General features: G+C 38.1%; 1 protein-coding gene across 2 annotated transcripts in view; it reads left to right on the top strand.

The window, feature by feature from the left end:
- The first annotated feature begins 398 nt into the window (after window positions 1-398).
- fbxo38 (F-box protein 38) overlaps window positions 399-12,491 on the top strand; it is a 48,753-nt gene continuing 36,660 nt past the window's right edge. For both annotated transcript variants that reach the window (XR_005007184.1, XM_036569162.1), the window contains exons 1-6: window positions 399-594; window positions 1,947-2,211; window positions 2,512-2,645; window positions 2,815-2,978; window positions 3,152-3,317; window positions 3,445-3,720. Coding sequence is in view for 1 of the 2 variants with exons in the window: in XM_036569162.1 (XP_036425055.1) it covers window positions 2,075-2,211; window positions 2,512-2,645; window positions 2,815-2,978; window positions 3,152-3,317; window positions 3,445-3,720 (877 nt within the window). In the remaining variant the exon portion in view is untranslated. The remainder of the gene's footprint in view (window positions 595-1,946; window positions 2,212-2,511; window positions 2,646-2,814; window positions 2,979-3,151; window positions 3,318-3,444; window positions 3,721-12,491) is intronic.

Here is a 12,491-nt window from a genome sequence, read left to right on the forward strand (position 1 = left end):
TAAAAGGGCACTTCCCGTACCAGAATCATGGCCTCCCCTGTGTCTTGCTCTATGTCTACACCACAATTTGAATCATGCCTATTATGACCTGAGACATTGAAAAAGGTAAACAAAGGTCAATTTTGATTTCAGGTTGTCTATTAAGAAATTTAACCTGACACTTACTATATTTTGGATTTATTGGAAGAACCAGAGCAAAACTGTATTTCCCAGCAGTATTCTTTTGAGATGAGGTGTCCTTATTCCGTCTCAACAACTGGGGATTTGTAGGTTTTCAGTGGCCATTTAGTTAACATTTAAAATCAATTTTCATTTTTTAAATGGTTTGAGTTGGAGTGTCTGCATTCATTCCAGAAATCTGGGGATGGGACTTTTAATTTGACAAAATAAGATTTTTTTTTGTTCTTCCAAGTGTTGCTAAAATCGCGATGCTGACTTTCCTAATGTCTTTAAGATTTTGATGGGATAGTGCTAATATTGACCCCCTAATGTTAGCTATCTTATTACATAGAAGATAAAACAAGACAGTGTTTTCGTCATATCAAACTCATTACAGATGCCAGGGGCCTACAGTTCTGAGTCTGTCGAAAACAGGTAAGATAAACTGAATTCTTACGGTTCCACACTTGACAAATAAGGTACCAGCTTGCACTTTTGTTACTGTGTATGTAACGCTTGCTAGTGTGTCTGAAAAGTAAAACTTATAAGAAACTAGCTAGCTAACTAGCTAGCTTTACTGTCCCCATATTACAAGTGATAGGTAGGTTAGCTAACTAATTGAGCTAGCTACCTTTCAGCTAGCAAAAAGCTATTTTGCCAGATGCTGCCCGCAAGCTGTTGAGAAAGTGCAAAGATTGTCCACTTTGCAGGGAATTAAATGAGCTGTTTCAGTTTCAATATTAATGTTAGATGTTTTGGTAGTACGTTTGTCAGCTTAGTTGTGTCGTGAACTGCATGTCAGCAAGCAAGCAAGCAAGTAAGCTAGCTAAGTTTATAACCGATAGGTTACGTAATGCCTTAAGATTTATTTTGGGATTTAACTACTGTCGTTAGCTGTTTTACCGCAGATTGGCAATATCAGACATTAGTGAAGGCTGAGGTTTTAGCGATTTGGCTGGCGTTCATCATGTCTCTGTAGCTAGCAACGTTATGTCAGCTTTTGTTTACATGTTTTACAGGTTCATATAATTATTTGGCTGCTTTCTTTGTCAAGACTTGAAGTCCCTGCTAGAAAAACCAATAGAAACCATGAAGTGTTACTGTTTGTTCCCGATTGTTTTGTAGCGTGCTGTCTTTTTTGATCACAGTGTAAAGGATCTTAATGGTGTAACAGGTGACTTGTTGCTTATTGTATATGCGTTTGATGGTTTTCTAATAGGATCTGAAGGTGTTCTACAGGAAACTAGTGGTCTTTATTGGAAACCATTAGGCCAGTTCCCATAAAAAAATCAGTCAGTTAGAAAGCAAAACTATTAGGTTTTAATCCAAATGTTTTCCAATGGTCCTTTTTCAGCAGGGGTGATTTTATTACTCCCATGCCATAAGCTTACTGATCTGATGAGAATAGGTCTGCTTATACCATAATAAAGGGCTATGTTGTTCTGGTCCTGTAGGACAGTTGTCTAGCACAGCTTGGTGATTTCCCTGTTCAAGTGCACCTTTTGGACCAGTCTGTTTAATAGGTTTGTTTGGTGTAGCAAATTACAACTGTTCAGGGCACTGGCCTTCCAGAACTGGAATTTTACACACCTGGATATTGTGACATGAGGGGCTTATCACTTATTCCAACTAACACAGTCTCCAATTCAAGTGACTATTTTCTATTTTGTGTATTACCACTGTCTGCTGGACAGTTTGATGGTGGTGCATCTCAGCAGTCTGTCGATCAGTAATTTTATGGTAACCTTTTCAGTAGTTTTTTTGTTGTGTGTTTCATTCTCTTATAGAAACAATTTCTTCAGACAGTTGAGATGTACAGTTTTATGTCAGTGTAGATGCCGAAAGGGACTGAGGGGACACTGGGGGGAGAGTTAATAGCTTGTGTTTCTTGGGTGAATATCTCACCACCCTGGACATGATGGGCCCTCGGCGGAAATCCACCAAGATACGAAGTGCTGGAGGAGGAATGAGGGCTTGCAGCATTTTGCAGGAGGTGGAGCCCAAAGATTACATGAATGAACTTTCACATGAGGTGCTCTGCCATATATTCCGGTTAGTACTTTATACATATTACAGTGCTTGTACTTATGTTGACTTCAATGGCATTTCTCTAATTAGATTCAATACATCATTATTTTTTCGTCAAACCTTGAGTTTGAGTGGTGTTAAAAGGTGAGAAGAATCCAATTATAGTCAAACCTTTGAAATAAAACTGTAAATTCCTCATGTATAAATGCCATGGAGTGTTTTCTGATTTTACTGGAATTCCAAGTTGAGTCAAACAAGTTTTTTTCTTTGAGAAAAGTACATACTGAGTAGAACTAATTATGTAAGTTGTCTTTTTTTTTGTAGATATCTGCCAATGCAGGACATTATGTGTATGGAGTGTTTGTCACGGAAGCTCCAGGAAGCAGTTACTCTGTACTTGCGGGTGGTCAAAGTGGTGGACCTATGTGCCAGTCGGTGGTGGGAGTACATGCCTTCAGGTTGGCAGAGCCACATATGTATTATTCATTTAATAAGTCTCAAAGGCTCATAAGACATACTGCACTCTTAACAGTATTCTTAAAACATTCCATCTAGTTAATGACATCTTTAGCAGTGCAAAAAGCTTGTAATAATTCTAACACATTCTGAAATATGCTTCTGACAAAGGATTTACAGATTCAAGTTTTCTCACACTCTTGAAGAAGATGCCTGATTTGGAGCAGTTGTATGGCTTGCACCCACGTTACTTAGAACGCAGAAGAGTCAGAGGATATGAGGCATTCAGTATTCCTGGTGTTGTAGAAGCTCTTCAGACATGTCCTAATCTTTTGGTGAGGGCTGCACATGTAAACTTATGAACTTTGCTCTAATCAGTAGCAAGCCTTACTTTACTTTTAGATTGTAGCGTATCACGTATTTCATTTTTATCAATCAGATTTACCTTTGATTTTCTTGTTTTTTTAATTCTAACATTGTTTTATTCAATCTTTTTTATTGTTCAAAGGGGGTGGAGACATCTCATTTGGAACTGGTGGAAGCAATATGGAACTACATGCCTCAGGTCCACATCCTTGGGAAGTTCAGGAACCGCAATGGGGCCTTTCCTATTCCACCAGAGAACAAACTCACTATTCCATTTGCAGCTAAAATCCAGACCCTCCATCTTGTTGGTAAGTTTAAAGCTGTTGTTAAGTTTAAAGCTGTTGCCATATGTGTAGTTCATGTTTTGATGGTTTGTCATTACTGGCTTACTAAATGTGGCATTTGTATAAACGTTTAAAATTCTTCGTCCCTCAGGAGTTAATGTTCCAGAAATTCCTTGTTTGTCCATGCTCAAACACTTGTACATGAAGTGGGTGCGTCTTACAAAGCCTCAGCCCTTCAAAGACTTTTTGTGTGTGAGCCTGCGTTCGTTCGTCATGAGGAACTGTGCTGGTCCTACCAACTCCTTGAAGTATGTGCCATTAGTGACAGGCTTGGCTTCTGCCCGCAATTTGGAGCAGCTAGAACTAGTGAGGGTCCCTTTCTTGGGGGGACTGATACAACATGTGGTGGAAGACAGCTGGAGGTCAGGTGAGTACTCCCACTAAATCTTCTTTCTGTCTGTGCTGCTCAAAACAGTGAAAGCTATTTTTCTTAAGGTAATCCTGAAACACAAAGTAGAAATATGATGGATATTCAGTAGTGTAAAGTCAGAGACCACCTTTCATTTATTTAATTTCTAGTTAATACGGCCATTCAGTTATTCATTTTTCCACATCAGGAAAAAAGCAGAAAACATATTTAACAGAAAATTTATACAGAAGCCTCAACAGCTAAACATTCAGTTCTCTGTATGTCCGCCTTATTCCTTTATCACAGCTGCCATTCTTTTTTGGAAGGCTTTCTTGATAATTATTATTCTATTTATAGAGCAATTTTGATACCTGCGGCCACAAACAGACGTGCAAGCTGTTTTAACTAGATATATCTTACAAATTGGTTGCATTTTCTGCGTCTCATGATCTAAGTAATCCCAAACACACATCAGAGCACCAGCAACTTCATTTTTGAATTGCCAATTTTATTTCTGAAGGTCGGCACCCTTTTGTCGCATTTCATTAGTGTATTCATTCTTCCCTGTGTTAGTGAATGACTGTGTCATGCCATGAGCTTTATTTATATAGCACACAGGCAACAGGAGTCCAGGCATATGCTAGCCTAAATAAGTATGTTTTTAATCTGATTGTGCCATTTATTATGGAGCTGACTGTAAATTCCTTTTGGGAGTTTATGATATATGCTATATAGACAAAAGTATTGACAACCTACATGTTATACACCTACAGGAGCTTTTATGACATCACAGTCTAAATCCATAGGCATTAATATGGAGTTAGTCCCCCACTTTGCAGCTATAACGGCTTCCACTCTTCTGGGAAGCTTTCTACAAGTTTTTGATGTGTATCTGTGGGAATTTTTGCCCATTCTTCCAGAATAGCAATGAGGTCAGACACTGATGTTGGACAAGTGGGCCTGGCTTGCAATCTCCGTTCTAGTTCACCCCAAAGGTGTTCGATGAGGTTGTGGTTTAGGGCATCTGTGTGCCAGAGGCAATTTGGAACTTGTTAATGAGTGATTCAATAAAGGATAAGCACTGTGTGCTTTGGCACTCTGCGACTGTGAGTTTGCGTGGTCTGCCACTTCGTGGTTAAGCTGTTGTTGCTTCTAGGTGCTTTCATTTCATTATAATAGCACTTACAGTCGTCCGGGCAGATCTAGCAGGTCAGAATTTTTACAAACTGACTTGTGGCAGAGGTGGTATCCTATGACAATGCCATGTTTAAAGTCACTGAGCTCTTCAGTACAACCAATTCTACACTATGTATCTGAAGTTGAAATATTTGCCATATGCAAAAATGAAAAGCACATGTCAGACTTCAGTCCTCATGGACCATTGCACTGCACTACTTCAGCATTGTGCTTCATTGAACACACCATATTTAACTCATCAGCTAAATGACAAGGCATTCATGAATTGAATTCAAAGCATGAGATGCTTCCTTTGTAAGTTGCTCTTGTTAAAAGTATTGTTAAATAGTAGTGTTAAATATGCAAGAATAAATCATGTTTTAAATGTTTGTCTACTTAACAAATACTAGCATCTGAAAAAGCTTTCATTGTTTTGTGTACAGTTTTGTTTTGCTTCGATAAAGATTGAAGTGACATTGATAAAGGACTCCAGACTGTGAATAAAATGGTCACAACTGTGACCACAATTATTAATTTACAAGTAATAAAGTTAATTAATTCACCAGTGGCGACAGGTAGCAACTTTGGATTGTTATTTTTTATGGGTAACTATTTATTTCTATTGTTCTGTATTTATTACTTTTTTGTTTTCATGCATTTTCTTTTACCATTTTTCATCTTAAAACATAACTGATAGGCTTGAAAGGTGAAAGACGCACACAAAGATGTACCTGAACAACCATCCACTTCAAGCACTTCATGCAGAAGTACAACCACAGAAAGACATTTCAGAATATTTCAGGTGTGATAACATAAAGCAGACTCTGTTGTGAATTCTGTTTGAAAGCAAGCAACGATATAATTGGAAAAATGGATTTCTTAACAGGAACTAATCATTTAGAGTGAAAAAACATGGCAAGAGTCCAATGCATAAAAACGCACACAATTTCATCATCGCAAAGAGTGCTCCTAAGGAAACTCCCTTAGCTCATGTAGTGTCTCATGCAAGTGAAAACACAACTGAGAAAGAATTTAAGGAGCTTAAAATTGAATTCAACACAGCCTACATGGTAGCATGTGAAGAACTATCCTTAACCAAATTCATTTCCCAAATCATGTTTTTCTGTACAATTCAGCGTTAGAGATATATAAACAGTCATTGTTTTAATGTGAAATGGTTAATTTGCCGAGAACTTTTAGAATCAGAAATAAAGCTTTATTGGCCAGGTATGCTTGCACATACAAGGAATTTGGAGCTCACAGTGCACAGTATCTGACAAACATTTACATGTAGTAAATAAAATAAAATTAAAATAAAATAGCAAAATAAAACAAGTAGTCACTCATTCTCACACACACACACACATACACACACACACACACACAGAGTCATACCTGTAACCTTACAATGTGCAAAGTATGAGTCTTAAGTTAAAGTGCTGAGTGCAGCAGCAGTTAAAGGGTGTATAGTGGCAAAGAAAGGGATCAGTGAGGTAACAGTCTGATAAGTGGGGTAATGAGGCAGGTAAGTGAGGTGCCAGAAGAAACACTGGTTTGTGGCGGTGGTTTCAGAGGATGTACTGTTGAGTGTGATAATATATACCAGTATATTTAGAAGTGCAGTTTAGAAGCTGGAATATTTTAATGTGTAATATTTTAACTGTTCAAGAGAGTAATGGCTTGTGGGAAGAAGCTTCTCTGTAGCCTGGATGTCCTGATCCTCATCTGGCTGAAGCGCCGACCTGAGGGAAGGAGCTGGAACAGGTGGTGTCCGGGGTGTGACGAGTCAGTAGAGATTTTCTCTGCAGTTCCAGCAGTGTGGGCAACTTAACCCCAGTTGTCCTCTCTGCAGATCTGATGATGCGCTGCAGTCTGTGGAGGTCATGCTTGGTGGCTGAGCTACCCCACACTGTAATGGACGTGGTGATGACGGACTCTATGATGGCTGTGTAGAACCGCACCATCAGCTCCTGGGGCAGGTTGAACTTACTCAGCTGATGCAGGAAGTACATTCTCTGCTGGGCTCTCTTGATGATGGAGCTGATGTTGCTGTCCCACTTCAGGTCCCTGGTGATTGTTGTGCCCAGGAACTTGCAGGACTCCACCGCCATCACAGTTGGTGGCTGGTGAGTGCTGGCAGGGTTGGTGGGCTCCTCCTGAAGTCCACTGTCATCTCCACTGTTTTCTTTGTATTCAGCACCAGGTTGTGGCTGCTCCAAAGGACCACCTGATCAACTGCCTGTCTGAAAGCAGACTTGTCACCGTCTCGGATGAGACCAATGACTGTAGTGTCATCTGCGTACTTCAAGATTTTGACTGAGGGGTCAGTGAAGGTACAGTTTTCGTGTACCGTGAGAAGAGCAATAGCGAGAGTGCACAACCCTGTGGAGCACCAGACTGGTGTCTTTACAGTGATGGTAACAGAAACCAGGACTCCTGATGTCCACAGTGCAAATGTAGCCATTTTATTTACTATCCAAAACCACCAGTGAACTTACACATGTCTTCTGAGGTTTTGTGTAACAGGCAGTGTATTCATAACCATTTCACATAATATTTTTTGGGAGGAAGCTTTTAGAGACATTTAACTCCTCAGATGTCTGGTTTCTATCATCATCACTGTGAACAATTCTGACTCTGTACGTCTCTCGAGAACAAAGCGTTTCATACCAAACCACTCTGCATGATGCTGACACTTAATTATGCAGAAGTTTTGAAAAGTTGGTGGAGTTCCCTTTTAAATCACAGAGCTGACCTTAGGTGTGTTGAAAAGCTTTATTTTTCTCTGGAGCCCTGTACACCTAGATAGATAAAACAAAGATTTCTTTCAGAGGAACTATTTGAGTTAAAAGTAATAAATTATATGTTGCAGTATGTATTAACATACTTAGCATATCACAAACCTTTAAATATTGCAATAGAATTTTGGGCTCTGCAGCAGTTCCCACCTCTACAGGGTACCTCAGTTTGTCTAGTTTTCGAGTGGAAGGGTTAAAAAAAATCTTTGACCTTCCTTTGTGCTGCTTAGTAGAGATAGAAAGAGTAAAGATAATATTTTTCTTTACAGTCTGTGTTGTTGGATATAACACTGATAAAACTTTCAAAACTCCAAAGTGATCCTCTGGTTTGAAATGTTAGTCAGCTTTAATGTCATCTTTTCATTTCAAATGTGTTGAGAAAGGAATGGAATGTAGTTTCTGTAGGTGCTGTACAACATAGCACCAGATGACTGTGCAGGCACGATAAATACAAACTATGCAAACGCAATGCGGTTAACTATTTGGTACATTATACAAGAACTGTACAACTATTTAGTACAGCACAGTAGAGTAGTTATTGTCAGTATACTGTTAATAAGTAGCTTTAGTCTTTAATAGCTCAACCGCAAAGTTGAATAAATCTTTACAAATTAAAGTGACTGATCAGATAGTCATGTGAAGCAGTAAGTACACCCTATGAAAAACAATTTGACTTAGCAGTCATTTATTTTTAAAAAATTGACTGTTATTTTTGTCAGTTGAAAAAGTAAGTACACCTCTAGTAAACAGAAACCAGTTTATGTAGGCGTTTCCTATAACTGCCTACCGGTCTCTGACATCTATTGAGAGAAATCTTTGCCCATTCAGAAGGGGGTTTCTTGCATGTACAGCTCATTTCAAACCCCTTCATCTTCCATACAGATGGTCTCAGTCTTTTCATGCGTTCTCTGGTTTGAATCAGAATTTATAGTTGATTCTATGATTGCAAGTTGACCAGGCCTGGTTATAAATCTTCTCCACTTGTCGATGATCTTCTTAGCAGTGGAATGATTGTTACATACACACATATATATATATATATATATATATATATATATATATACACATATATATATGGAAATTGGTGGTGTCAACAAACTACTCTGTACTCTGCATACCAGTTTATGAGGTAGGATAGCGAGGTAGATAGTTATTTTATTGCATGGCCTACTTTACACGCTCTGTTGTATGCTAACAGTCATATATGCGCGGTGGCTAACGACTACAAATTTATTTCACTCATAAACGTTTCTTATCCGGATTTTAGTTTCTGCTGGAGTGAAACTGTGGATGTGTAAATCTATGACTCTGCAGTCAGACCCTTCTCTGCCTGCAAGGGCGGAGAGGTACATGCAGGGCATTGTAAGGAAAAATAGCACCCAAAGAGAACTTTTCCCTCTCTTCTCTCTTATTGCTAATTATATAATAATAAATTCATATAGTTTTTTTTAAAGCATCTAATGTATATAATCCAACAAGTAAGTGCCATCTAGTCAAGCTGAGTATATTTTATTTGTGACAAGGAATATAGATTTTACCAAAATAATTTTTTTTTTAAATGTAATTGTATAAATATCAGGACTTTAAGGTTAGCTAGTTAGCATCGGTTTCAGTACTCTGTATTGGAAGGCAAAAAGTAGTAATGGTGCATCTCTAATAAGGACTCCGTGCAAGTGAAATAATGTGTGGGTATCACATAAAAACATTCTTTCTAATTATTAATGTAACAGTGGGAGCTTATTTTTTGTTTCTGCTCTGCCTAATCTCAGTCTGTTGTTTTCGTAACATAGCGACAGCTTGCAGGGGAATAGGGGTTAGGTTTAGAAATGAGACTGCAAGGGGGCATTTATGGTATGCATAATCAGAAATCATCGCATTTGCATTCTTAAGGTTTAGGGATGCTCATGCCATTTTAGTAGTTTCTTGGGGATCACAATAATGCATGAAACATTTTTAACAATTTATTATTCAACATAGATTTGTTTTGTGTTTTCATTCTTTATTTGGTGGTTATGGTAAAATTACATATTCTTCCAGTTTTAAATATGTACAGAAGTACTTTTTTTCCTTAGTTCTAGAGCAACCTTTCCAAAACAAAGAACAGCAGGAGTTACAGTTAACAACTTTATGAACATGATATGATGTTCTTTTGAATGTGATCAAGTAATTGGTATGTAAACCAAAGGTATTGTAAACATAAGAACTAAATAATTTTGGTATGGGTTGTTTTAAGAATGTCTTCCAAGAAAGACACATTTGGAGTATGTACATTTGGTATATAATGTCTTATTTGTAAACAGCAGAAATGAGACTGTTGTAAGGAGTATTTGCTCTTCAAACCCTTGAATGACTCCATTGTTCCCCCTTCACATAGTTTAACAAGCTGGTCCAGACCCTCTTCGTGCCCGTAGACCCTAGTTTCTAGACTCCATGTCACTCCATGTATTTGCAACATCTGAATTCACCCATTCGTATAGATATCGCATTTGTGCTGCCCAATAGTATAGCCTAGTTTGTGACTCTCAGTCTCCCTTGTTCTTTACCTTTCTGTAACTTACCGATATTAAAAGTTAAGTAAAATCAAATAAAGCAGTTGCAGGCTCTGTGAAGGTGGTTAAAGACAAAAAAATTTAAAATGTTCATGTGACACCACAGAGCAAACTTTTTGAGTTTCCTGTAATGAATTCCAGCTCGCTGGTGTGCTGTAGCTAAAAGCATATTTTCCACGCTCTGTAAAAGCTCTCGGCACCTGAAGGCTGATCCAGTCACTAGGACGGGTCTGATAAACTGCATTATTTACATTGAGCATTTCTGTGATGTTCGAAGGCATATGGCCAGTAAGCGCTTTATAGATAAAAAGAAGGCAATGTGTCTCCCGACGTACAGACCTAGATGACCAGCCAACCTTTTCATGTAGTATACAATGATGGGTATTGTAGGGGTCACCTGTAATAAATCTTAAGGCAGTGTGGTATAAAGAGTCTAGAGATTTCACAGTAGTTATCTGTATAACACGTCACTATAATCCAGAACAGGCAATAATGTTGCTTCAGTTATCTTTTTCCTTTGGTGCTTTGGAAAACGAACTTTGTTATAATACAGGGAGCCAAGTTTACATGTAAGTTTGTTAACTTGGATCCCTTCAGGGTTGTGATTTTAAAAGTGCTAAAATCAATGTTAAAGTTTCTGGAAAACGGTATGAATTTACTTTTCTCATAATTTAAAATTAGTTTATGATTGTAAAAAGCTGACTGTAGGACATTAAAAGAATGCTGTAGTTTATCAACTGCAGTACCAATATAGTCAGTCGAGCAGTACAAGATGTCATCAGCATATAAGTGTACTTTGCAGTCAAAAATTGAGGTGGCAATATCATTAATATACATATTAAATAATACTGGTCCAAGGATCGAACCTTGAGGGGACCCCTTTTGTTATTGGAAGTAGCTCTGGTTTATTCTGTCCTACGGCCACACATTGTCTAACAGAGAGAGAGTCTCTAATCCAGTTAGTAGCCCTGCGATCGAAACCCAATGTTTTGTAGACTTTTTAAGAGTAGGGAATGATCAACTGTATCAAAGGCTTTAGAGAAGTCAATAAAATTTCTTCTAGCTAGGGCCCATGCTTTATTTCCTGCATTGAGCAAGGAAAATATTTCTGAATTGAACCAGGTGTTTGATATATCTCTGATTCTCATGTTTTTATGGGGGGCATGCTTATTTACCACTGACAGGAAAGTTCTGCAAAAATAGTCTAGTGCTAAATCCAAATGTGGGATTTCAGAAGTGTAGTGGATGTCACTGACTGCTAGGTCATTTAAAAAGGCTTGATCATTAAAATGTTTAGAATTTCTTCTAACCACCATCTGAGAGCCTGACCTTTTTGAACTGGTGCTTCTAATGCATCCAATAGGGCAGTGATCACTAAAACCAGGGTCAAAGACACCTATAGAAGTACTTTTATCAGGTCTTTTGGATAAAATTAAGTCTATTAGTGTTGACTTGCTGGGATCATGGAAGTTAGGTCGTGTTGGCTCTGTAATTAGTCGCATCAGACATAGATTTCCACACACTTCTTTCAGGTGATCGGATGCATTAGTTAACCAGTTTAGGTTAAAATCACCTAGGAGTAGCATTTCTGAGTTAATGTATGGAAAAGCTCAGGTAAGTCATCAACTGTGTGAGAGGTCTATAGATCCCAGCTACCACGAAACTGTTATTGCGTCCTGTGCACACTTTTAGGGCTAAGAACTCAAAACATTTATCTTTGGATAATGAAGAGTTTTTACTTGAAACAGATTTGATGTAAATAGCCACTCTGCCACCCCTTACATTCCTATCAGCTCTGTGTAGAGTTTACCCTGTTAAACAAAATTGTGCAAACATTTTATCTAAAATTACAAAGTGTTGGAAATTGCATTTGGTAACATTTGTAGGGGATACAACAACCTAGTTGATATATTCATTTTGAATACACTTATCCTGCCCAACTAAGAAACCGGTAGGTTTCCCCACTTACAAAAGTTTTTTTTTTAATGCATGTTACTATTGGTTTATGATGTGTCCAAATTGTTGTAAACATTCAAGCAGACATAGGATGGTAGTATCAGTTATAACCAAGCACAGCAGGATGTCCTCCACATAAAGAGAAATTTTATAGGTACTTTTAATGTTGTCTGCTAAGGGCACAATAGCTAACACAGATAGAAGGGGGCTCAAGGGGCATTTCTAACTGAAAACAATCTGAGCAGTAGGAGTAAGTAACAATAGCTGCTTTAGGGGGCAAATAAAGCACTTTCAATCTCAATCAGTAAAT

Source organism: Colossoma macropomum, unplaced genomic scaffold (genome assembly GCF_904425465.1).
Source record: "Colossoma macropomum unplaced genomic scaffold, Colossoma_macropomum, whole genome shotgun sequence".
Classification (NCBI taxonomy): domain Eukaryota; kingdom Metazoa; phylum Chordata; class Actinopteri; order Characiformes; family Serrasalmidae; genus Colossoma; species Colossoma macropomum.